This window comes from Humulus lupulus, chromosome X (genome assembly GCF_963169125.1).
Source record: "Humulus lupulus chromosome X, drHumLupu1.1, whole genome shotgun sequence".
In the NCBI taxonomy this organism is placed as follows: Eukaryota; Viridiplantae; Streptophyta; class Magnoliopsida; order Rosales; family Cannabaceae; genus Humulus; species Humulus lupulus.
Window position 1 is genome coordinate 207,163,964 of NC_084802.1, and position 19,787 is coordinate 207,183,750.

Here is a 19,787-nt window from a genome sequence, read left to right on the forward strand (position 1 = left end):
TAGGATATAAGATTATTCTGTTTCCTAAATAATTGATACAAAATAAATATAAAATATTTACATAATTCTACAGATAGCATAAAATTTAATTTTTTAGCTCATTAAAATAAATTAAAAATTAAAACTAAATTGAGGTTCTGTATATATGCTTATATATATCATGAAATAAATGATCTTGTTTATTTCTCTGCTTTTTCAAATGAGTTTTCTCTACTGTACTGTTGAATCTTTAACCATATTTCTCTACTGCACTGTTTATTATAATGTAAATCTAATTATAACGTTTTAAACTTTGAACAATACATATATTTAACATGCTTAACTTAATATAATGAACTAAATTCATTACTTTTTCAAATTGTGTTTATTTTATCAGGTATAATATCGTGGTTAAACTATAATAGTATTTTTAATGGTTTATATGATAAAAATATACAAACAAGTTTAATAGACTTTGGTTTATTTTGATATTTTCATAAATCCTTCAAAATTATCAGTTATATATTAATTGAAACTAATTTGTTTATAGTAATTTTATTCTTTTATTATTTGATCATTTAAGCTGCTAAATAAACCAATTTTTTTTGTTTAAATTGCATCGTCATTTAAATAAATTGTGCAGTTTAATTATGTTGCAGCTGAAAAATAATCGTTTATGTTTATTTTGATACAAAAATAACTTTCAATATATTTTGTTTGTGAACATTGGAATCCATATATCTATTTCAAAAGATTTTTACATGCTTCAAGTCTCTAAAAATATAAACATAATTTTACAAATTTAATTCTCATAAAGAACATAGATATTAAGAAATAAACAAAATTGGTAAAAAAATATACCCCTATACTAACATCCCATTACACTACTTATTTTTTATTTTCAATATATTGAAAACATATTTGAATCAGAATATATTTTTTTATTTAGTAACGCGCGATTGAAAAAAAGCTATTGTGTTATTTGGTTTTCTGGTGATATTTTGCTGCAAAAACATTCAAAATTTGAATTTTTGGCAGACTCATATGGTTCTTAATGATTTTTTTTGGTAGAGCTGTGAAATATAAAATGAAACGCTATCATCAATACAATTATAATTATTTTATGTTTTGGTATATGTTTTGTATTATTATTATAATATGTATAGGTAGTATTATTTATGTATATCATATTAAAAATTTGTACCCTAATAAAAAAAACCCTTATTTTACCTTATAAATTAAATAATATACATATATTTATATTTATAAAATATTAATATAAAACACTAAAACCAATTTTTTTTTTGCCATGGTAAATAGTGTCACATCAATAATGTCGTGGCACTGTTCATGTCCACTATTTTGCTGTGCCATTTGCAGTCCCATTAAAGTGATATATGATGCAAGATCAATACTAAATTGATGTTTTGCAGTCCATTGGGCCTCATGATATAGATACTTTTTTTATTTTAAATTAATAAATTAAAAAATGATTAGGTTTTACTTTTTATAATTAATCAATTAATAAAAAATAAAGAGTGTTTGGATATTTTAAAAAATATATTTTGACCAAATTTATCGAATAATTTATATATATATTTTTTTAAAAACGCAACATGAGGTCCAAAACTACGATATAAAATTAAAACAAAAGAAGAAAATAGTATTAATAAGGACAATGCTCTTCTTTTGTACACTATTTTCGGATACTTGTTTCGACAGTCCGACCCGAAAAGGACGTGGTCCATGAATCGTATAATACAAGTCAATCACCGGCTAATTGAGAAGCCATTAATAATATCAGGGCGGCAACCATTTGGCTTTTAAAGGAGGGAACTAGTCGGGTTAGGATCCGATCCGGTCAAGTGTACCCGTCATATCCCGGACCCTGGCTGGCCCCTCACCCTTTTCCTTTTCCTTTTCCCTCCTCCTCTCACTTTCTCACTTTCTCGGAAGAGAAAGAGCGAGAAATTTTTTCAATACGCAGTTATTTTTCCAGTTAAAGACCTACTTCCTTCTAATCCCGCTCAATCTCTTTTGCTCATTTATTATACTATTATTGTTGTTGTGTTCGTTTTTCTAGGGCTGGGGTTTAGACATATATTAATTTTTTTTTTCAATTTATTTTCCCCCCTATGTCGCTCGCATCTTAATTCTCGAATCTTCGATCCCCAATTCCCTAGAATTCTCTGTAGCCCTGAGCTTCCATTTCGATGGAGCAAGAGAAGCGCGGCGGTGAATCATCGAGGGTTTCGTCGTCGTTTTTCAAGTCCGGCGACCGGCAAATGTTCACGATGGAGCTTCGTCCCGGTGAGACTACCATAGTCTCGTGGAAGAAGCTCATGAAGGACGCTAATAAGGTCAATGGGTCTTCTTCTACTTCCGCCCCTGAGCTGCCTCCTGTCAATGCTCATCCCCGTCTCGAGTCTCGTATCGCTCCGGTGGCGGTGAGACATTATGATTTTATATGTGCATCGTTTTAATGGATTTTGGCTGTTTTGCTTTGGTTACTGTGAATCACAATTGGGTTATTGTCTTGAACTGAATTCGCTTTTATTTTTGTTTTTGTTGTTGTTAATAGGTTTTAAATTTCATGAACTGGGTTGGTATATGTTATCGTAGTTTTTCGTTCTAGTTCTCCCTTTACGTGAAAAATGTACTGAGAAAATCATTCCGAGTAACTAACCATTAATTTCGTTTATTTCCCGAACAAAATTGAATGTAGGCAGATGTCAAAGGCATCTTTTTTCACGTCTAGCACACTTTAAGGTTGACATGCCATTAAAATGAAAAGTTCAATTGAATTGCCACAAACTAGATTTGTTTCCTTGGTTTTTGGCACTGATGGAATTAATTTAATCTTCATGATTCCTCCTTTACCAGCAGGTTGTTGAAAAAAGTTGCAGGATTCCCTTGAGAATTTTTGTTACTTATAATTTGACATGTTTGAAATATCTAGCTAGAACTAGAAAATCTATTATGCACATTTTTGAAGAGTGCAAAGCCATTCAACTTATGCAGATTTATGCCATTTGCTATTTCCGTTGGGCTGTTTTTGTTGGCATCCCTTGTATCGCTAATTATTTTGGCGAAAAATTAATTTATCTGGATTTTTCTTGGCGTTCTTAATAATTACGAGTTTAGGTTTATGACATAATATGCTCACTTCTTTTCCTTTCTGTGTATGCTATTCAATCTGTAATTTGTTTTCTTACTGATGACATGTTTGTATAAAATCATATATGTTTGTAGGTTGTAGCTGAAAATTTTAATTGCCTGTTTTATGCATAATATTACTGCAATATTCATGCTTTGTACTTTTATTTTTTATGAAGATTATTCTTGCATCACCTTTAAAAAAATTGTATCATTCTATGATATTACTATAAGCTTTGTTTACGGCGCTGATTCTTAATGATCTGAAAAATCAAGCAGAAGGTGATTATTATTTATTTATTTTTAAATTTTGCTTCACTTTAGGTGCAACAGGATGGTGAAGAAGTTAAAGATGAGACTGCACCAAGTCGTTTTAGTGCTGTTATTGAGAAGATTGAACGACTTTATATGGTATGTAATTTCATTGAAAAACTTGTCTTGCTAGCAACTTTTTCTTGTATCAAGAATTTTGGCCTCAAAATATTGTATATGCTATACTAATGCTTAATATAATTTATGTCAGGGGAAAGATAGTAGTGATGATGAAGATCACAATGACATGCCTGATGATGATCAATATGATACAGAAGACTCCTTCATCGATGATGCTGAGTTGGTTAGTCTACATATCCGTTTTAATCACTTCTATATTGATTTTTTTTTCTGCTGCACTAGCTACTTAATGTTATAGCATATATTGTTTTAACAACAACATTCCCTTATTTTACTTTGCCTTTGCAGGATGAATATTTTGAAGTTGATAATTCAGCCATAAAGCATGACGGATTTTTTGTTAACAGAGGACAACTGGAACGCATGTGGGTTTCTTTAAAATTTTCTACTGTGTTGTGTCTTCTTCTTCCTCTTCTATATTTATATTATTTTTTTAGTTTTTTTATGGCTATTTTATCTCCTAAACCTTAACAAACATTGAATATTCCTGTTTCTGCCCATTATTATGAAGGAATTGTTTTAGAAATTTTAAACTAATATTAATTGCTTGAATAATGAATATTTACCAGTATTTTATTTTTGTAATTGTAGAATGATATAAATTTAGCCACATGATGACATGAGCACTAGATTTTCATGCAGACAGTAGACACACATCTATCTATATCTATGTATCATGCATGAAACAAGCTAATAATTTAAAGGCTGAAGGCAATAATATGTTAATATTTTATTAGTTTCTAAGTAATTTATGCTGTGTGGAATAAATATAACACATATGTATATTTATAGATAAGTTTGATTCCTCAGTATAATCAATATTCAGTGCTGTCAATATTTTCGTTTTGACTTCTTTCTTTCTTGTTTTGATCTCTTTTCGATGAGAAAGTGAATCTACTGCATTACCTAGCCAGCAACCAAAGAAAAGGCGAAGAAAGGATTTGGCAAAGGGTAATGGTGAAAATGATGATGGTCGTTTGCAAAATAAACTTGCAAAACTAGGCAAAATGGCTACTGGTAAGAATACATCAGCACCTGCAAAGACTTTGTCTACCACTACTCAAGCAGTAGCTGTATCCGGTGAACGCGGTGAAGATATGAAATTTCAGAATCAGTTGAATGCTACAGTATTTGGTGCTAAGAAGAAATCCTCCGAGTCAAAAACATTAATAGATCCTTCTGTTCTGAAAGTTTCAAATGGAGATACTACTATGATATTAGCTGAGGTAAAGGATATTGAAAAGCAGAAGACAGGAGCCTTATTTTCTAAAGATCCAAGTAGCAAGTTTAAAGAAATGGCTGTATCCTCTGATTCCTCACATTCAAAACATCATGATAAAGGTGCCTATGCACAGTCCAAATCCCAATCTGGGAAACCATCTAGTGGTGTTGATGAATTGGATTTATCAGTTCGGGCCAGGGAAAAAAATGGCAACCGTGAACTTTCTGATGTTAACACCTTCGAGGGAAAGTACTCTGCTCCAATGACAGTTAGTATTTCTTGTTCTCAATCTCTTTGTTAGTTTTCATTGTTAAAGTAATGCGTGGTTCAAACCATTGATTCTGTGTATTGCATGGAATCATTAAATAGGTTGCAGTCTTGTCATCTTTTATTATTAACAACCTGTGTTTCTTATCAAAAAGAAAATTAAATAGGTTGCAAGATACTTCAAGTCTGAACATTGTTCGGTCACGAAGATGTAACAGACATGTCTTGTTAGTGTGCAGAGAGGTCATTGTTGTTGAACAATTAATTTTTTTTCCCTTCCATTTATTGCAAATGGTAAGCATTGTAATAGGCATCTCAAGTAAATCAGTCATATAATATGTGAGAGAAGTTGCCCTTTACCATGAAATTAAAAACTTTTAAATTTGGGCTTGATTGTAACCCAGCCACCCAGCCATTTATTTGCTTTAACCTTAGTCGTCTGACTTGTTCCTATGGCTTCTTTGTAAGATGTGCAACACAAATACACGTTCCCAAAAGCAGTTTACTTTATTTGGGATAAATAAAGCATTATATCTTGGGGATGTCTAAGAGTGAGTTGACTGTCACAGAAAGGGAAGACAGCCTGCTTTATCCCTATAATTCTCTATATATTACTATTTGGAGTGTGTCTGAGTTTGATTTGAGGATGAGCAGATCAAGTTAATTATTGTGGAAACTTTGAAGGTTCTTGTTATGATCTCTGTATTTCATGGTTATACAGAAATCTATGGCAATTGTTTCATCTCATATGCTTTATCTATGATGCCTGATGCCTCTTTTCTTTTTGAATTTATCTATGCAGAAAATATCACACATGCACAAAAAGGATGGTTCTAATGCAAGGCCAAAAGGTTCAATACTTGAAAAGGCTATTAGGGAGTTAGAGAAGATGGTTGCAGAATGTAAGACTTAATGTTCTCCCAACATTTATTTTTATTTTGATGGTATATTATGCTAGTTTTCTTGGTTAACAAAAGATAATTTTAGGATCATTTTTCTTCTGGAAATAGTGAAATATTTATGTACAATATTACAGCAAGGCCGCCTACTGTGGAAAGTCAAGAGGCAGATAATTCATCACAGGCTATTAAAAGGAGATTGCCTAGAGAAATAAAAATGAAGCTTGCCAAAGTTGCCCGATTAGCGGTACTTTAGAAAACCTGATTGAAATTTCACAATTGAGTTCTTCTGTACTTCAATAAATTTTTACATTCTAAAGGAATTTGTATTTCAATGCAGCAGGCTAGCCACGGAAAAGTTTCGAAAGAACTACTCAACCGCCTTATGAGTATTCTGGGTCACTTAATTCAGCTGAGAACATTAAAGGTATGAAATTCTCATTAAGATGTAATTAACTGCCCTATGAGTTTGGTGGGCTGCTTACTTTCATCTGACTAGTATTTTTTTTTTTGGGTAGGCAATTATTATGTCACTGATCTTTTGGCAATGTAATTTTGCTGCAGAGAAATTTGAAAGTCATGATTAGTATGGGTTTGTCGGCAAAACAGGAGACAAATGATAGGTTTCAACTGGTAAAGAAGGAAGTCATAGACATGATTAAATTGCGAGCACCCTCTATGGAGTTGAAGGTATGATTTGGAGAAATATTGTTTACTTGTTCCAAGTGCTAGATCATTTATTTTTGTTTCTCGTTTCTTCTTCTTCTTTTGATTGCATACGAAAAACATGAGTGAGTAACCTTTCACAATTTCTTATCAAAAGTTAACTCTAGACAATTGGCTTGGTATACATAATATGTATTCTTCAGGCCTTGGAGCAACAAGCTGGAGCATCAGACGATTTTCAAGAAATTGCTACTGAACAAAAAGAAGTTTCTAAAAGAAAGTTCAGTATGGATGCTGCATTGGAGGACAAGATCTGTGATCTCTATGACCTTTATGTTGATGTACTGTTTTGTGTTTGCAATGCTTGCTCTGATATTCTGTGTCTTACTAAACTTTTTGTTGTTTTATGTTATTCTTTGATCTTTATTGGTTAATGGTTTCAGGGTCTGGATGACGATGCAGGTCCTCAAATTAGAAGGCTTTATGCAGAGGTATTTCCTTGATGTTTCTTTCTTTTAACTTTTTTCACTTAGGGCTTTTGAGCGCTTCCTAAAGTGTACAATATAAAAATCTTTGTAAGCTGCTGGATCATGAAAGCAGCCAAATTAATTCTTGTATTTCTGAATTGTTTGCTTTTGAATTCAAATTCCCAAATACAAATTTTAGGATTCTATACTCTTTCTTCTTCTTCCCCATTTTGACATCTCGTCCCATCTATTTTTTTATCCAAGTAGATTTTGGAAGTTCTCAATTTTACCAGGCAAAAGCTATGTGATACACTGTAGTTAATTTTCATAAATGGTGGTGTTATAAAACTTTTCTTTCCATTTTCTGTAAAGGTCATCTGTGTGAAGAGCTTTGTATCAAACTTCTGTGGTTAGTCAAACTTCTTTCAACGTCATGGAGCTTTCATAACATGTCCAATCTCATGTAAATACAGCTTGCAGAATTATGGCCAAATGGTTTCATGGATAACCATGGGATCAAACGTGCAATATGTCGGGCAAAAGATAGGCGAAGAACACTATATAACAGTAAAAAGGTATGTCCTTATCCTGTACACCCAGATTGTGTTCCATACTGTGACTTTCTATAAAAAAATATATTTTTGAGCCTTATGGAGTTGGACCTTTTAATTCTTGCTAGAAGAAATTTATATTTTTTTCCCTTTAGGGTCTTGACACATTTAAAAGTCTTTTTTTTTAATCCCAGTTTATTATGTGTAGTGTATTCTTCAGCATTTCTTGACAAAATAATGTCGCACATGTTTCATTTGCCGATCATTGGCTGGGAAGCTCTTAAATTTATTTCCAAGTTTCTACTTCCCATTTGTTGTCTTTTCTGTTAAATGGTTTACATGATAATTTAAGACTTCTAGAACTTTAAAAAAAAGCTGCTGCAGGTAATACATTTTCTGTGACAGCTAAATTCTTGTTAGAAAGGAGTGTTGTTTTTGTTAAGAGGAACCTTTGAAGCGTTGGGAAAGAAAGGAGTAGTTTGTTTTCTAATACTGATTTTTGGTGTTTGATTTAGTTTCTTTGTTCACACAATTGTTAAGGTTAAGGTTGAGTTTTCTTTGTTCAGGATCAGGAGAAAATAAGGAGGAAAAAGATGTTAGCCTCTAAAACAGAGGAGGGTGTTAGAGTTGAGGCTGGTTCCATTTTGCAGCCACAATACACACGAGAAAGGTTGGCTACTGAATCTGCTAGTCATAGTTCAGCAAACAAGTCAGTTTCTGCTTCAACAGCAACAGCGGTCATGCGGACACCCAGTCCAATAAATGTACAGAGCTTCGACAAGGTAAAACAAGAAAAACTCAAGGGAACTTCAAGCCACTCCCCAGATGAGGCTAGGGCGGGAGACAGTACCGTGGTGACAAAGAAGAAGGTGAAGAGAAAGCCAGAATTAGAGTTGGATGAAACTCGTCTCCGGGCAGAAAAGTTACCATCTCAACAGGGAGAGGAAAGACAGAAGTCGCTCAAACAGTCTGCAACTCTACCACTTAAACCAAACCTTCAGTCCACTGTCCTTTCAAGCCTCGAACAATCAAGCTGACATGATATTATTTCCTCACTTAGAAAAGTATTTTTCATCTTCAAATTGCTCTTGTAAGAAAGTTCCTATTTTTTTTTTTCAATAGTTCTTTCTCGTGGGTTGGCTTCACTCTTTGTGACCAACTTTTTGTGTTACCATTTTTGTAATTAAGTGTCATTTCGTGCTACCTTGTTTATGGATTAGATGTATGCCTTTATATAGAGATAGCAGAAAGTTGTACTGTAATTCCCTAATGCTGGTGCAGTGTGAAAAACTCTTCACTTAACAAGCTAAGTTGACAAGTTTCTTTCTTTCCAAATTGATGGTCGGATCTTCACTAAAGTTGTACCTTATTCATTTCATCATCATTATTATTATTATTCTTTTTTTTTAGAAAGGCAATACTTCCTTAGTAAAAGAAAGTTTTGAGGATAGACTTCCTACTTGGTTTAGGTAGTAATATCTTTTACATCAAGATCCAATGATGCTCATGTTAAGAAGGGCAATTTTTTTTAGTAGTATAATTTTTTCAATCCTTATAAATTTTTAATTTTTTTTTCACACCTTTTCATTTTATTTTCTTCACAAAATTATCTCAGTAAATTAGAAATACATTTTATCTCTGCATAATATCTATCAATTAATATTTTTTTTTGACATTCTCGTTCAAACAAAAAACAAAAAAGCCAATCGCAAATTTAATTTAACTCAAAACAAGAATCTATATAAATATAAATAATTTTAAATAAAAAAACTTATCTTATTAGAATCAAAATTATTTGTAAAATTACAATATTAATCTTTTTTTATGTCTTAATTTATCACATTTATATATTTAGTAGTAATCAAATAATTAATAGGAGAGGAGACAGACTATATATTCTTTTGAGAGCTGAAATCTTATTGTTGGGAATATTCAACATTATATGTCAGTTTGCCATGTTTTTCCCTTTTATTTTGTTAAAAGTGGTACATATATTGACAAATATTATTCTTGTGGAAGAATTTGATTCTTTATCAATAGATATAATTGAATGATGTATTGCTTACCAAAATTGGCGAGGATGGTTGATTGCAATAAAAAATTCCTTTTAAAAAAAGCACAATTAAACTATATTTTACCAATCATTATCCTTTAATTCCTTAATTATATTTTATGCATGAACTAACAAATAACATATGCTCTTTTTTTAGTAGTGTGTTTTTTTAGGGAATATTTAATCGAGAGTGAATATTGGTACCAAAATTGACTGACATGTTTCTATCCACATAAACGACAATGCTTATCTATTATCACCTCACCGGTTCGATCCAAATAAACGACAATAAAAAAAAACTACTTAACTAGTTAACTACTTAACAGAGTTCCCGCGCTTTCTTCTTGGTCGCTAACCCTCGTTCCGGTCCAGTCGTCAGTCACTGGTAGAACTAGAAATCCCCAAACCAAAGCAGCTTGAGAGGAACTCCTCTCCTCTAAGCGCCAATTGGAGAAGATGCTGAAGGCGAAGTCGTTTGACGGAGCCAACGTTTTCTTGTCGCGGAAACTCGTGCCTCCTGAAATCTTCGACGCTCTTCACGACGCTCTCAAGAACAATGGCGCCGAGGTCTTCCTTTGTTCCGATCCTTCTCGCTCCGGCCCCGAAGATTTCCACATTATCTCTTCTCCCGATCATGTTAAGAAGCCTCCTGACTTTCACCTCTTGATTTTGTTGTTCTTTTGCTCGTTTTTTGGTCTCTGATTTCTCTGCGCGAATTGAATTTTTTCAGGAGAAGTTTGAAGATCTCAGAGCCAAGGGCTGTAATTTGCTTGGTGAGTTTTCGAAATTTTTTTGAGTTTGTTTGTTTTCATTTGGACAATTTTGTGGTTTTTTTTTTGGAATGTTTATCTGATTTTGAATCAGTGGCCTAGTGGATAATTAGTGGCCCATGGACGCTGGCTTTTCAATTTGAGTATTTTTGGATCATATAGCAAATTTGTGTGAACTTATACTTGAAATAGCGTAGTATAGAGCTGCATGAGTTTGTTCTGTTTAATCTTTGATACTGACAATCTAGGAGGTCAAGATTATTTATTAGTTCATGTTTCTAATTGTATTGTTGGCAGGTCCGCAATGTGTGTTTTCATGTGCGAAAGAGCATAGGGCTCTGCCAAAACAAGGGTTCAGCTGTTGCCTTGCAATGGATGGTGTCAAAATTCTGGCCTCTGGTTTTGACGTGGATGAAAAGGTATCTTGTTTCTGGTGCGTGATATGTTTGCTTTAACATTTAAACCGCTTCCTACAAGATGCTGTTAGACATTCCAGTTTACATTACTTTTCCATTGACCTAAGTTATTGTTTATAGTTGTGAATGCATGTGAATCTCCTGTTACATTCTCCCACCCTGCATTATTTTCTGAGAGGTTGTTATTACTTGAAATAAAATTGGAGACATCTCAGCTTTATGCAAATTATAATTACAACAGAAATGCATGAGTTACATTGTAATATATTAGTCACAGAGAATATGATTTTAGGGATTTCGTATTACTTACTCAACCATCTTTATTTATTCTTCTGTTTAATAACGTTTCATTGCAGAGTAAGATGGAAAAGTTAGTAACAGCAATGGGGGGAGTATTTCAGACTAAAGCATCTTTGGACGTTTGCTTTGTGATTGCAAAGAATGTTCTTGCTGCGAAATACAAGGTTGGTTCCTTAAAGTGCTTGTTTTTCTTTCACAAAAATTGCACTGTTACTATACAGTACCAAGTGGATGAGCTTTAGGTAGGTACGGTAATTTCACATCTTCTATTCCTGGTCCTTGTTAACATTTTTACCATAACAATATACTGTTGTCTAAGGCTCTAAAAAAGTTGTTTTATAATAGAGTTAGTGGGTAAGAAATATTTGGTTGGTTTTCTTGTAGCTCATTTTAGACTATGTAGTTCAGAATAAATTACTGGCTCTATAAATTTGTTCATGTAAGAAAATATTCAAAAAAAGATTAGCCAATGTATTTTACGTATATTGTAAGCCTTCTATATCTTTGTGAGTTATAATTAGATACATTGAAGAGGAGATTAGTAAGAGGCAATCATTTTGAGGTGGTTGGTGAGTTCTATACTGTTGTTAAATGTTTTTCATTAGGAAATGGAAATGATGAACATCTTAAAGTTTGTTGATTAATTATAGTTTAAAATTAATATAAAAGAAAAGACTAGTAAGCATTTGAAAAAACACAATAAAATATAGTAGATCCTTTTTAAAAAAGGGTGTTATAGAATGGTCAATTTCTTATTTGTAGGTCTCTTGTGACTTACACTTTCCCTGTCTATGCAGTGGGCTGTACACATCTTGAAGAAACCAATTATTACAGTGGATTGGTTGTATCAGTGCTGGAATGAGCATCGAATTATTCCCCATGAATCATTTAGACTCCTCCCTTTTTCTGGATTGACTATTTGTGTCACCAGAATTCCAGCAGGTATTTAAGCTATGCTTTCTGCTCGGTGTATCATGTTGCAGTGTTTATGTGTGTGCTGTGCTTTTTTTTTTTTCCTTTTTTGGTGTGCTGCTTATTTGTCTTGTTCTCTCAGATGAAAGGAAGGAAATGGAAAAAGTTATTATACAACATGGTGGAAAGTATTCTGCTGAACTTACCAAGAAGTGCACACACCTTATTTCTGATATATCCTTTTGTGGCTCCCTTTGAGAAAGGTCTTGGTTTTAAAATCAGTTATGATGTAAACTACACCTAGTTGTATTTGATTTAAGAACGGGCTACACAGATCTGTTTTCTTCCTTTTATTTGACTGTACATAGTTTGAATATCCACAACATTTTTTCACTAATTACATAACCTGTTTGTCTTTGGGTAGTATTGACTTGTTGCTGTTACTGTTGTGTACATGTATTGTTGGGTTTTTTTTTTTGTAATATATAAATTCAAGTAACCCAAAAATGCAACAAGATTCTCATTAAGATTTGCATTTCTGTAAGAGGACTTCATGTTTGATTATTATTATTATTATTATTCTACAAAGTGGTTATGAAAAGTAATCCTTGCGCTCTTACTTGATGTTATGTTTGCTCATCTTGTGACTGTTTTTCTCGTTATTACTTTATGATCACCTCTCTATTAGCACCTATTTCCTCTTTTACTCTCTTATGAAAATAATTCAAGCAGACATGGATTTGTACTCTTGACTGTTTGTAAGCTCCTGAAGGTGACAAATATAAGGTGGCCCGGAGATGGGGCCACATTCATATCATTACTCGCAAATGGTTTGATCAGTCTGTAGCTAGAAGAGGTAATCTTTGTTAATATGTTTTGGATAGTTAATTTATATAATTCTCTTATGGGATTCTATGATTTGCATCTCACGTTAGATATGTTTTTTTTCCCCCTGGTGATTAGCACGTCTTAATGAGGAGTCCTATCCTGTTCAGGATGGTTCTGTATCTTCAAATAAAAGTATAAGAGGTGTAAAAACGCAGCTTAGCCAAGGCAAAGATATTGGCAATTTGCAATCTGCACCATCCTCAGTGGCTACAGACACCAATTCAACAATGATCCATAGTGCTGGTTTTGTGGATCCAGATGTAGAAGCTACCCTCTCACAAAGGATGTGCTCTACATTCCCTGATGCTCCAGCCAATGTTAAACAGAGTGATAGTGTAGAACCTAGTTTGCAGTCTCAAAGAAGTGAAATAAATCTGACAAACCTTGATGATTGTGTAGCTAATGATTCTCAATCTGAAGACAGTGACCTCTACTTGTCAGAGTGTAGAATATTACTTATTGGCTTTGAAGCTTCTGAAATGCGCAGACTAATTAATATGGTTCGTAGAGGAGGGGGCTCCCGATATGTTATGTTCAATGATAAATTGACACATATAGTAGTTGGAACTCCTTCGGAGATGTAAGTTTTCTTATGCAACCTTTCTATGTGTTTGTCTCATTGGGCCATATGTCCTTTGGTGCTAGTAGAATTGATATTTAATTTTTACACTCACTTAGAATGATGAATTAGAAAGGTTTGTGTTATGTATTTACTTTGTAATTATCCTTATAAGTTTATGCAATTTCCCAGTGAAAAGAAGGAGGTAAGGAGTCTGGCAGCTTTTGGTATCATTCAGGTGGTTAGGACCACCTGGCTTGAAGATTGTGATCGTAAAAAAAAAGAGATCCATGTTGACCAAAGACATATTGCACATGATTTACTTCTTCCTAAAGGTTTGCTAATTATTTTGTAGAAGTCCTTCCTCTTGTATTATTAGTTTATGTTCAAAGTTGTGTATATTGCTATTGGTGTTGGAAATTTAATTGTCAGTATGCTTGTTCTGATATGCTATTATGCTTGTTTCTCTATTCTCTAATTACACTTCCTGGTTTTATGGCTCTTAAATGCTTTCTTGAAGGAGCACTTACGGGATTGACCAGTCTAAATCAAGATAAAGTCTCTGCTGTTCATTCAAGCATGCCATCTAATCCTTTATCTGGTAGCGTAAGAGGTGGAATTGGAATGCCATCACCATTGGACGGAAACAAAGAAAAAAAACCAGAAATCAACACGAGTGATGTCAACTTTATGGCAGCTGCAGCAAAATCATTGCAGCGGCGTAACGTTACTGCTGTAAATGATAAAAGTAAGGGTCAAGTAAGTGATAAGAATAAGGTTCCAAAGAGAGTACGACTTGATTCAAGTACTCAAAATGGGAAAATTTCAAATGTATTTGCTGGTAAAATATTTGGATTCTCAAGTTCCTTTCCTGAAGAGCGGGTAAGTTTTTAAAAATTCGTATCATATGGGACAATCTTCGATGTTTTGTTTTAAAAAAAAATATACTTATTGATTCTGGATCTTTCTTACCAGAAAGGTGAAATTGTACAATGGATAAAACAAGGAGGAGGTGAGGTAGTTGATGCTTTTCTGAAGCAGAGTGTAAACTTCACAGTTGAGTGTCATGGTGTAACACCAAAGTTAGTTTATGCTTCCCAAACTACATGGGTATCAAGCCACTGGATCCGCTCATGTTTAGAGGTGTGATGCATAATTTTAAATATGCCTTTTACTAAAATCTACTGCTAGTTCAATCTGTTGTTTTGGTTGATAATATCTTGATGAAGGTGGGTCTTTATATGTTACTTTTGAATGCAGTGGAGAGAGGAAATTGTGAAGGTTATTTGAAATTATTTGCTTCATGTTTGTAAAAGTTATCACCTGAGCACTGATTTGTATCTGTTGTATTGTTTTTTCTCTTTTTGTATGACATATTGCTGTTTTTTTTTTGGTTAGATTATTTAGTAAGATATGATATGTTTTGAGTCTGACAACCCCCTCCCCCTCTTTGGTTTAATCCTAATATCGAAATCTGGTCCCATTTTCAGTAGATTTTAGGCAAGTGGGTGGATTGTGGGTTCTGATAGTCCTAGTTCATGTTTAACAATTTAAGATGCCTTATTTTGTTGGGCAGTCAGTATGATAAAAGTAGGAATTAAGAAGACAACCACACCGAACAAGCTATTTTTCATCAATTAATTGTCGATATGGTATCACAGTAAGTATTTGTTTCAAAATCAAACAAGATTTTAGTGCTACTTTTTCTCCCAATAAAATATATTCTAAATACGACTTTAACCACTATCGAACGGTCTATAATTTAAGGGCTTAATTCTTAAGTTATTAGTATATGCCATTTTATGTTCTTAGTTAGGGTTTTGTCATTGTCCCTAATCACACTTGGCTGGAAAAATAATGTAATCTATTAAGTGTTTTTTTCTTCAGTTTTTCTTTTTAGCTAATGCTTTTGTTGTTTCTATTTCTATGGGGATACTTTATCCTTCTATTTTTGGAATTCTTTTTCTATTCAATAGGTGTTTTAAAAAATTGGATTATTTTTTTGTTAGTGGACACCAGTGGGCAATCTAATCTTTAGATTTATCATGCTGAGAATCTGAGCTGTTTCATGATTTATTTGTATAATGGAAGCTGATGGTGGGAAAATGTTGCTTTTGAAGGATGGATGTTTGCTTAATGTTAATGATCACATTCTATATTCTCCACTCCCCTGCCGGATTCCTTTCCCTGGATTTGAAAACTTTCGATTTTGTGTTTCGCAATATGAAGAGAAAGATCGGCTGCTTTTGAAAAATTTGTGCTTTGTTCTTGGAGCTAAATTAGTAGAGACATTGACAAAGAAGGTCACTCATCTCATTTGTAAATTTGCAAGTGGACCTAAGTATGAGGCTGCTTGTAAATGGGGAATACATACAATTACATCTGATTGGATATATGATTGTGTGAAGCAGGTATTATTCCGTACTATGAATGCACTTATACATATAGGTGTATCCCATGTCTCTGCTCGTGGGCATTCATGCTAACAGTCTTTTGTTACTGTTGACATACTGAAGTAATTATGCTATAAATCTCCACTTTTTGACAGAACAAACTAGTTCCTCTGAATCAATTTTCTCCAAAAGAAATTACTGCTCAAGACCAAGAGGCTGGATTGTGTACTATGAGCCAGTTTCCTACACAAGCTGTTCGAATGATATCTAGAGACGTTCCATCCCAGTTTCCAAGTCAATCAGAAGAGATTAAAACATCATTAACTGGAATTATTGGCAGTAGAACTGAAAGTTTCAGAGAAGGAGCTAAACATACTAGTGCATTGCATAAAAAGGCAAGGCTTTTGGAAGATGATGGTCAAAAGGATCTGCTTTCTTATGGGGTACATCCAAGTGTTTCCATCAACAATGCTAATTCCATCAGAGATGATGTGTCCAAGGATACAGATGAAGCGTCTCATGTTGTTCCTGATGTAGCTGCAGCAATTGAGGACTTGTTAGAGCAGACTAGTAAGGTAAGTACACTGGCCATTCTTTAATTGCTTTGTTGATTTTGAGTTTATTTGTCTTCTGATTTTTGTCCATCTTTTCTTTTGCAAAGATTCATGATCAGAAGTCACCAGGGAGGACTGGTTGCGATGAAAGTGTATCCTTGTGTCCTCTTTTTGTCACCTTTTTTAAAAAAAAATATTTATTATTATTTTCCACATTAGTTGTAGTCCTTGATTATAAAACAGCTTTTCTCATCCAATTGCTCAACTCTCGGCCAAGACCATTCAGATACACATTCCATTGTTGGTTTATCTAAACACTGGTTAAACAGGTGGCTGCATCTTATTTACGTTTGCTACTTGTGTTACCTTTATAGAATGATTTAAGGAAAATAAAAAGGTAAGATGTTTTGCATGGTGTTGAAGTATCCAAGTACATGGATCTTCTGTATCTTAATGAAAAAACTTAATGTAAGTGTCAACTCTTAAATCTCTCCCCCACCCAGTTCACCTATTTAGTTATAGAGATACATCTACATACGTATGTACATAAATAAATATTTATAGCAACCACATAGGCAATTGTTTTGTGCTATAGTAACTGCATATATCATTTTAGTCATGCTGGAAAAAACTCACCCACACACAAAAACTCAACTCATTTTTTTGTGGTCTTGTAGTTTTTTCATCAACCACATATGGGTGATTTGCTGAATTTCTGTATAACCTCATGCTGTGTGGGTTACATATAAATGAATTTGCGAAACCTACCTTATTTTGACTAAGATGTTGAGATCATTTATAGGAGAAAGGATGACAACTACAATTCTTCTAGAGATGGAAACATGGGCATGTATGATGGATTTAGTGAAACACAGACCGACTCCCAGGTTTAATCCTTTACTCCTTGCAAATTTTTATGATTGTTTGCATTGAATTACAGATTCGTAGTGTTTAATCTGTATTTATTTATGGCTAAAGTTGTTTCATTTGCTATTAACTTGAAGTGAAATATGCACTTGTCAGTTTGATTTAAATGCAAATCTTGGCCCATTTTGTTGGCATGATGTTTTCCATCCCATTCTTAGTGCTTAATGCTGCAAATGCAGGTTGTTGGTTATGAAGAAGATTTGTCAGGCAGGCAAATGCTTATTGACAGGGTCCGTACCCGGAGTAGTATGACTTGAGATACTAGCTCCTGTAAAAATGACCAAACAAAGAAAATTGTCTTTAAAATTACGGGAGAGTTATCTCATGTCTGGCATTTGATTCAGGTTTTTTTCTCCTTGACATGGTATCCCTTTGGAGAAATGACTTTGTTCTGTATTCACTGTCCATCAATGAGTTTCAAAGCATCAAGAGAATCCAATTTAAGCTGCATTTCTTATTAGATATAGTATTAAAGCATCTCATTATTTCCTGGCTATTCAAATTTTAAAGCTAAATTTGCTGCTTTCCCCTAGGCTGCCTATCTATTGAATCAGGTAAGAGAGAAATGGGAAGGTGGTCGTTAGGCTACAAGAGGACAATGCATGAATCTCTATTTCACTGTGCATTTATTCATAGCCAAATTGAAAAAAAAAAAAACTGTTTGCATATAATATTTTCCTATGCTAGGGCGAGTTTCAAGTTTAATGTCATTAAGTAGATTTCCTTCCGATTAGGAACATGTATTATGTATTATGTGGTTTGTTTTTTGTTTTTAAAGGTTTGTTGTCTAATGTCCTGAAGCTAGATAATGAGCTTATTGGATGTAATAGATTCTTCCACTTTTAATACTTCTTTTTGTAATCATATATGTGATTAAATCACTTTGTTAAAAAAAATAGATTTCACCTTTGTATTAGTGTCTATAAATATTTTTAGCATGTTTCATGACAAAAATGAAAAAAGCCAAGAAAATTGTTGGGAAGGAAAAGGTAAAGTTAAGGTCTCTCAACATAGGCGAGATATTTTCCTTGAGGTCGCACTTCACTGATTTATTCAGAGTGTCCGAGGCATTGAATGCTACGATCAGAGACATGAGAGTGGTAGAAGATGGTAGTGGTTTAGGAGGAGGAGGTTGGGACTTCAAATTTAGAAGAAACTTATTCCTGAGGGAGGCCCCTAACTTGATTGAATTGTTAGATATGATTAAAGATGTTCAGCTGCCGGATATTTTGGAAGATAAAAGAATCTGGAAACCAGATAGCAGCGGGGTTTTTAGTTGCCAGTCGGCTTTTCATAGCTTGGCTTATGATCAGTTGGGTCCAGAGTGGCCGTGGGCAAAGAGGTTATGGAAATGTGGTGTTCCTCCCAAAATTAAAGTGTTCGGATGGTTATTATTCTTGGACAAGTTAAGTGTCCATGTTAATTTGCAGCGGAGAAGACCCTTCCATTAGTTATCGCCTAATTGGTGTGTTAACTGTAAAAAGAATAGCGAGTCAGTGGGTCATTTGTTTCTTCGATACTCGTTTGCCAGTGCTCTTTGGAGTAAAGTTCTATATGAGTTTGGAGTCTCTTGGTGTATGCCCTCATTCTGCGCCCACTTATTCCTCTCTCATATGGAGGGCGGTAAGAGGCAGCTGCGCTTGTGGCAGTGTACCGTTCTAGCTACATTTTGGGCTATCTGGTTGGAGAGGAATAGTAGGATCTTTGACGCGTCCTCTTCTTCAGTGGATACTCTTTGGGATAAGATAAGATTCTGGGTAGCCACGTGGGTGTATAGAACGAAAGATTTTGAGGATGTTTTCTTTTTGGACCTTCGTAGAGAATGGGTGTATTTATGGTTGTAATCTTTGTTTTCTTTTTTCTCTTGTTACCAAGGTTTTTCTCCGCCATAAGTGAGGGTTTATTTTGTTAGTGAGAGGGGGTTTCTTCGACCACTTTCTCGTATTTTTCAAAAAAAAAAACATAGGCGAGATATTTAATTATTTGTATTAAGTTAGTGTGTAATGTATGTTCCAACAATTCAAATGGCTCAATTATTTGCCTCATAAAAGAACATTATTTTAGGATAATAACAACATTTTAAATTATTAGTTAACATTATTTGATTGGGATTTTTTTTAGAATTATTTGATTGAAACTTGAATTGAATTATTATTACAAATTTTATTGAAAAGTATGGGCCTCTTAAATTGCTTATCCCAATATCCAGTTCATGGCCCACACTAGCTTCTAGCAACAGCCGCAATAGCAGTACACGTATCTGTCGTAACTCAAGAAAAGAGAGAATTTGCGTTTTATGTTTTCCCGGTCCGGATGGTGATAAATAAGCGAATTCAAGAAGATTAGTCAAGAGAA

The 19,787-nt window shown here is 33.8% G+C and overlaps 2 protein-coding genes across 4 annotated transcripts; both read left to right on the forward strand.

Annotated features, from left to right (window-relative positions):
- Positions 1-1,777: 1,777 nt before the first annotated feature.
- On the forward strand, positions 1,778-9,018 carry LOC133805387 (ubinuclein-1). 2 transcript variants are annotated; one of them, XM_062243560.1, is made up of 13 exons: positions 1,778-2,426; positions 3,460-3,546; positions 3,659-3,751; positions 3,877-3,953; positions 4,478-5,078; positions 5,880-5,979; positions 6,114-6,223; positions 6,317-6,403; positions 6,541-6,666; positions 6,846-6,983; positions 7,086-7,133; positions 7,583-7,684; positions 8,227-9,018. In XM_062243560.1, exons 1-13 carry the CDS (start codon positions 2,193-2,195, stop codon positions 8,695-8,697), a joined length of 2,274 nt encoding a protein of 757 aa, XP_062099544.1. In that variant the 5' UTR covers positions 1,778-2,192; the 3' UTR covers positions 8,698-9,018. The 2 variants fall into 2 exon arrangements, with proteins under 2 accessions (XP_062099544.1, XP_062099545.1); XM_062243561.1 differs by having other exon boundaries at positions 6,320-6,403.
- A 1,028-nt stretch (positions 9,019-10,046) lies between these two features.
- On the forward strand, positions 10,047-17,892 carry LOC133803732 (uncharacterized). Of its 2 annotated transcripts, XM_062241845.1 has the most exons (17): positions 10,047-10,349; positions 10,444-10,486; positions 10,781-10,902; positions 11,256-11,363; positions 11,997-12,141; positions 12,254-12,345; positions 12,874-12,967; positions 13,075-13,579; positions 13,751-13,893; positions 14,079-14,440; positions 14,534-14,701; positions 15,679-15,969; positions 16,107-16,526; positions 16,613-16,657; positions 16,749-16,834; positions 17,308-17,392; positions 17,612-17,892. In XM_062241845.1, exons 1-17 carry the CDS (start codon positions 10,170-10,172, stop codon positions 17,687-17,689), a joined length of 2,967 nt encoding a protein of 988 aa, XP_062097829.1. In that variant the 5' UTR covers positions 10,047-10,169; the 3' UTR covers positions 17,690-17,892. The 2 variants fall into 2 exon arrangements, with proteins under 2 accessions (XP_062097829.1, XP_062097830.1); XM_062241846.1 differs by lacking the exons at positions 10,047-10,349; positions 10,444-10,486 and having other exon boundaries at positions 10,793-10,916.
- Positions 17,893-19,787: the final 1,895 nt, after the last annotated feature.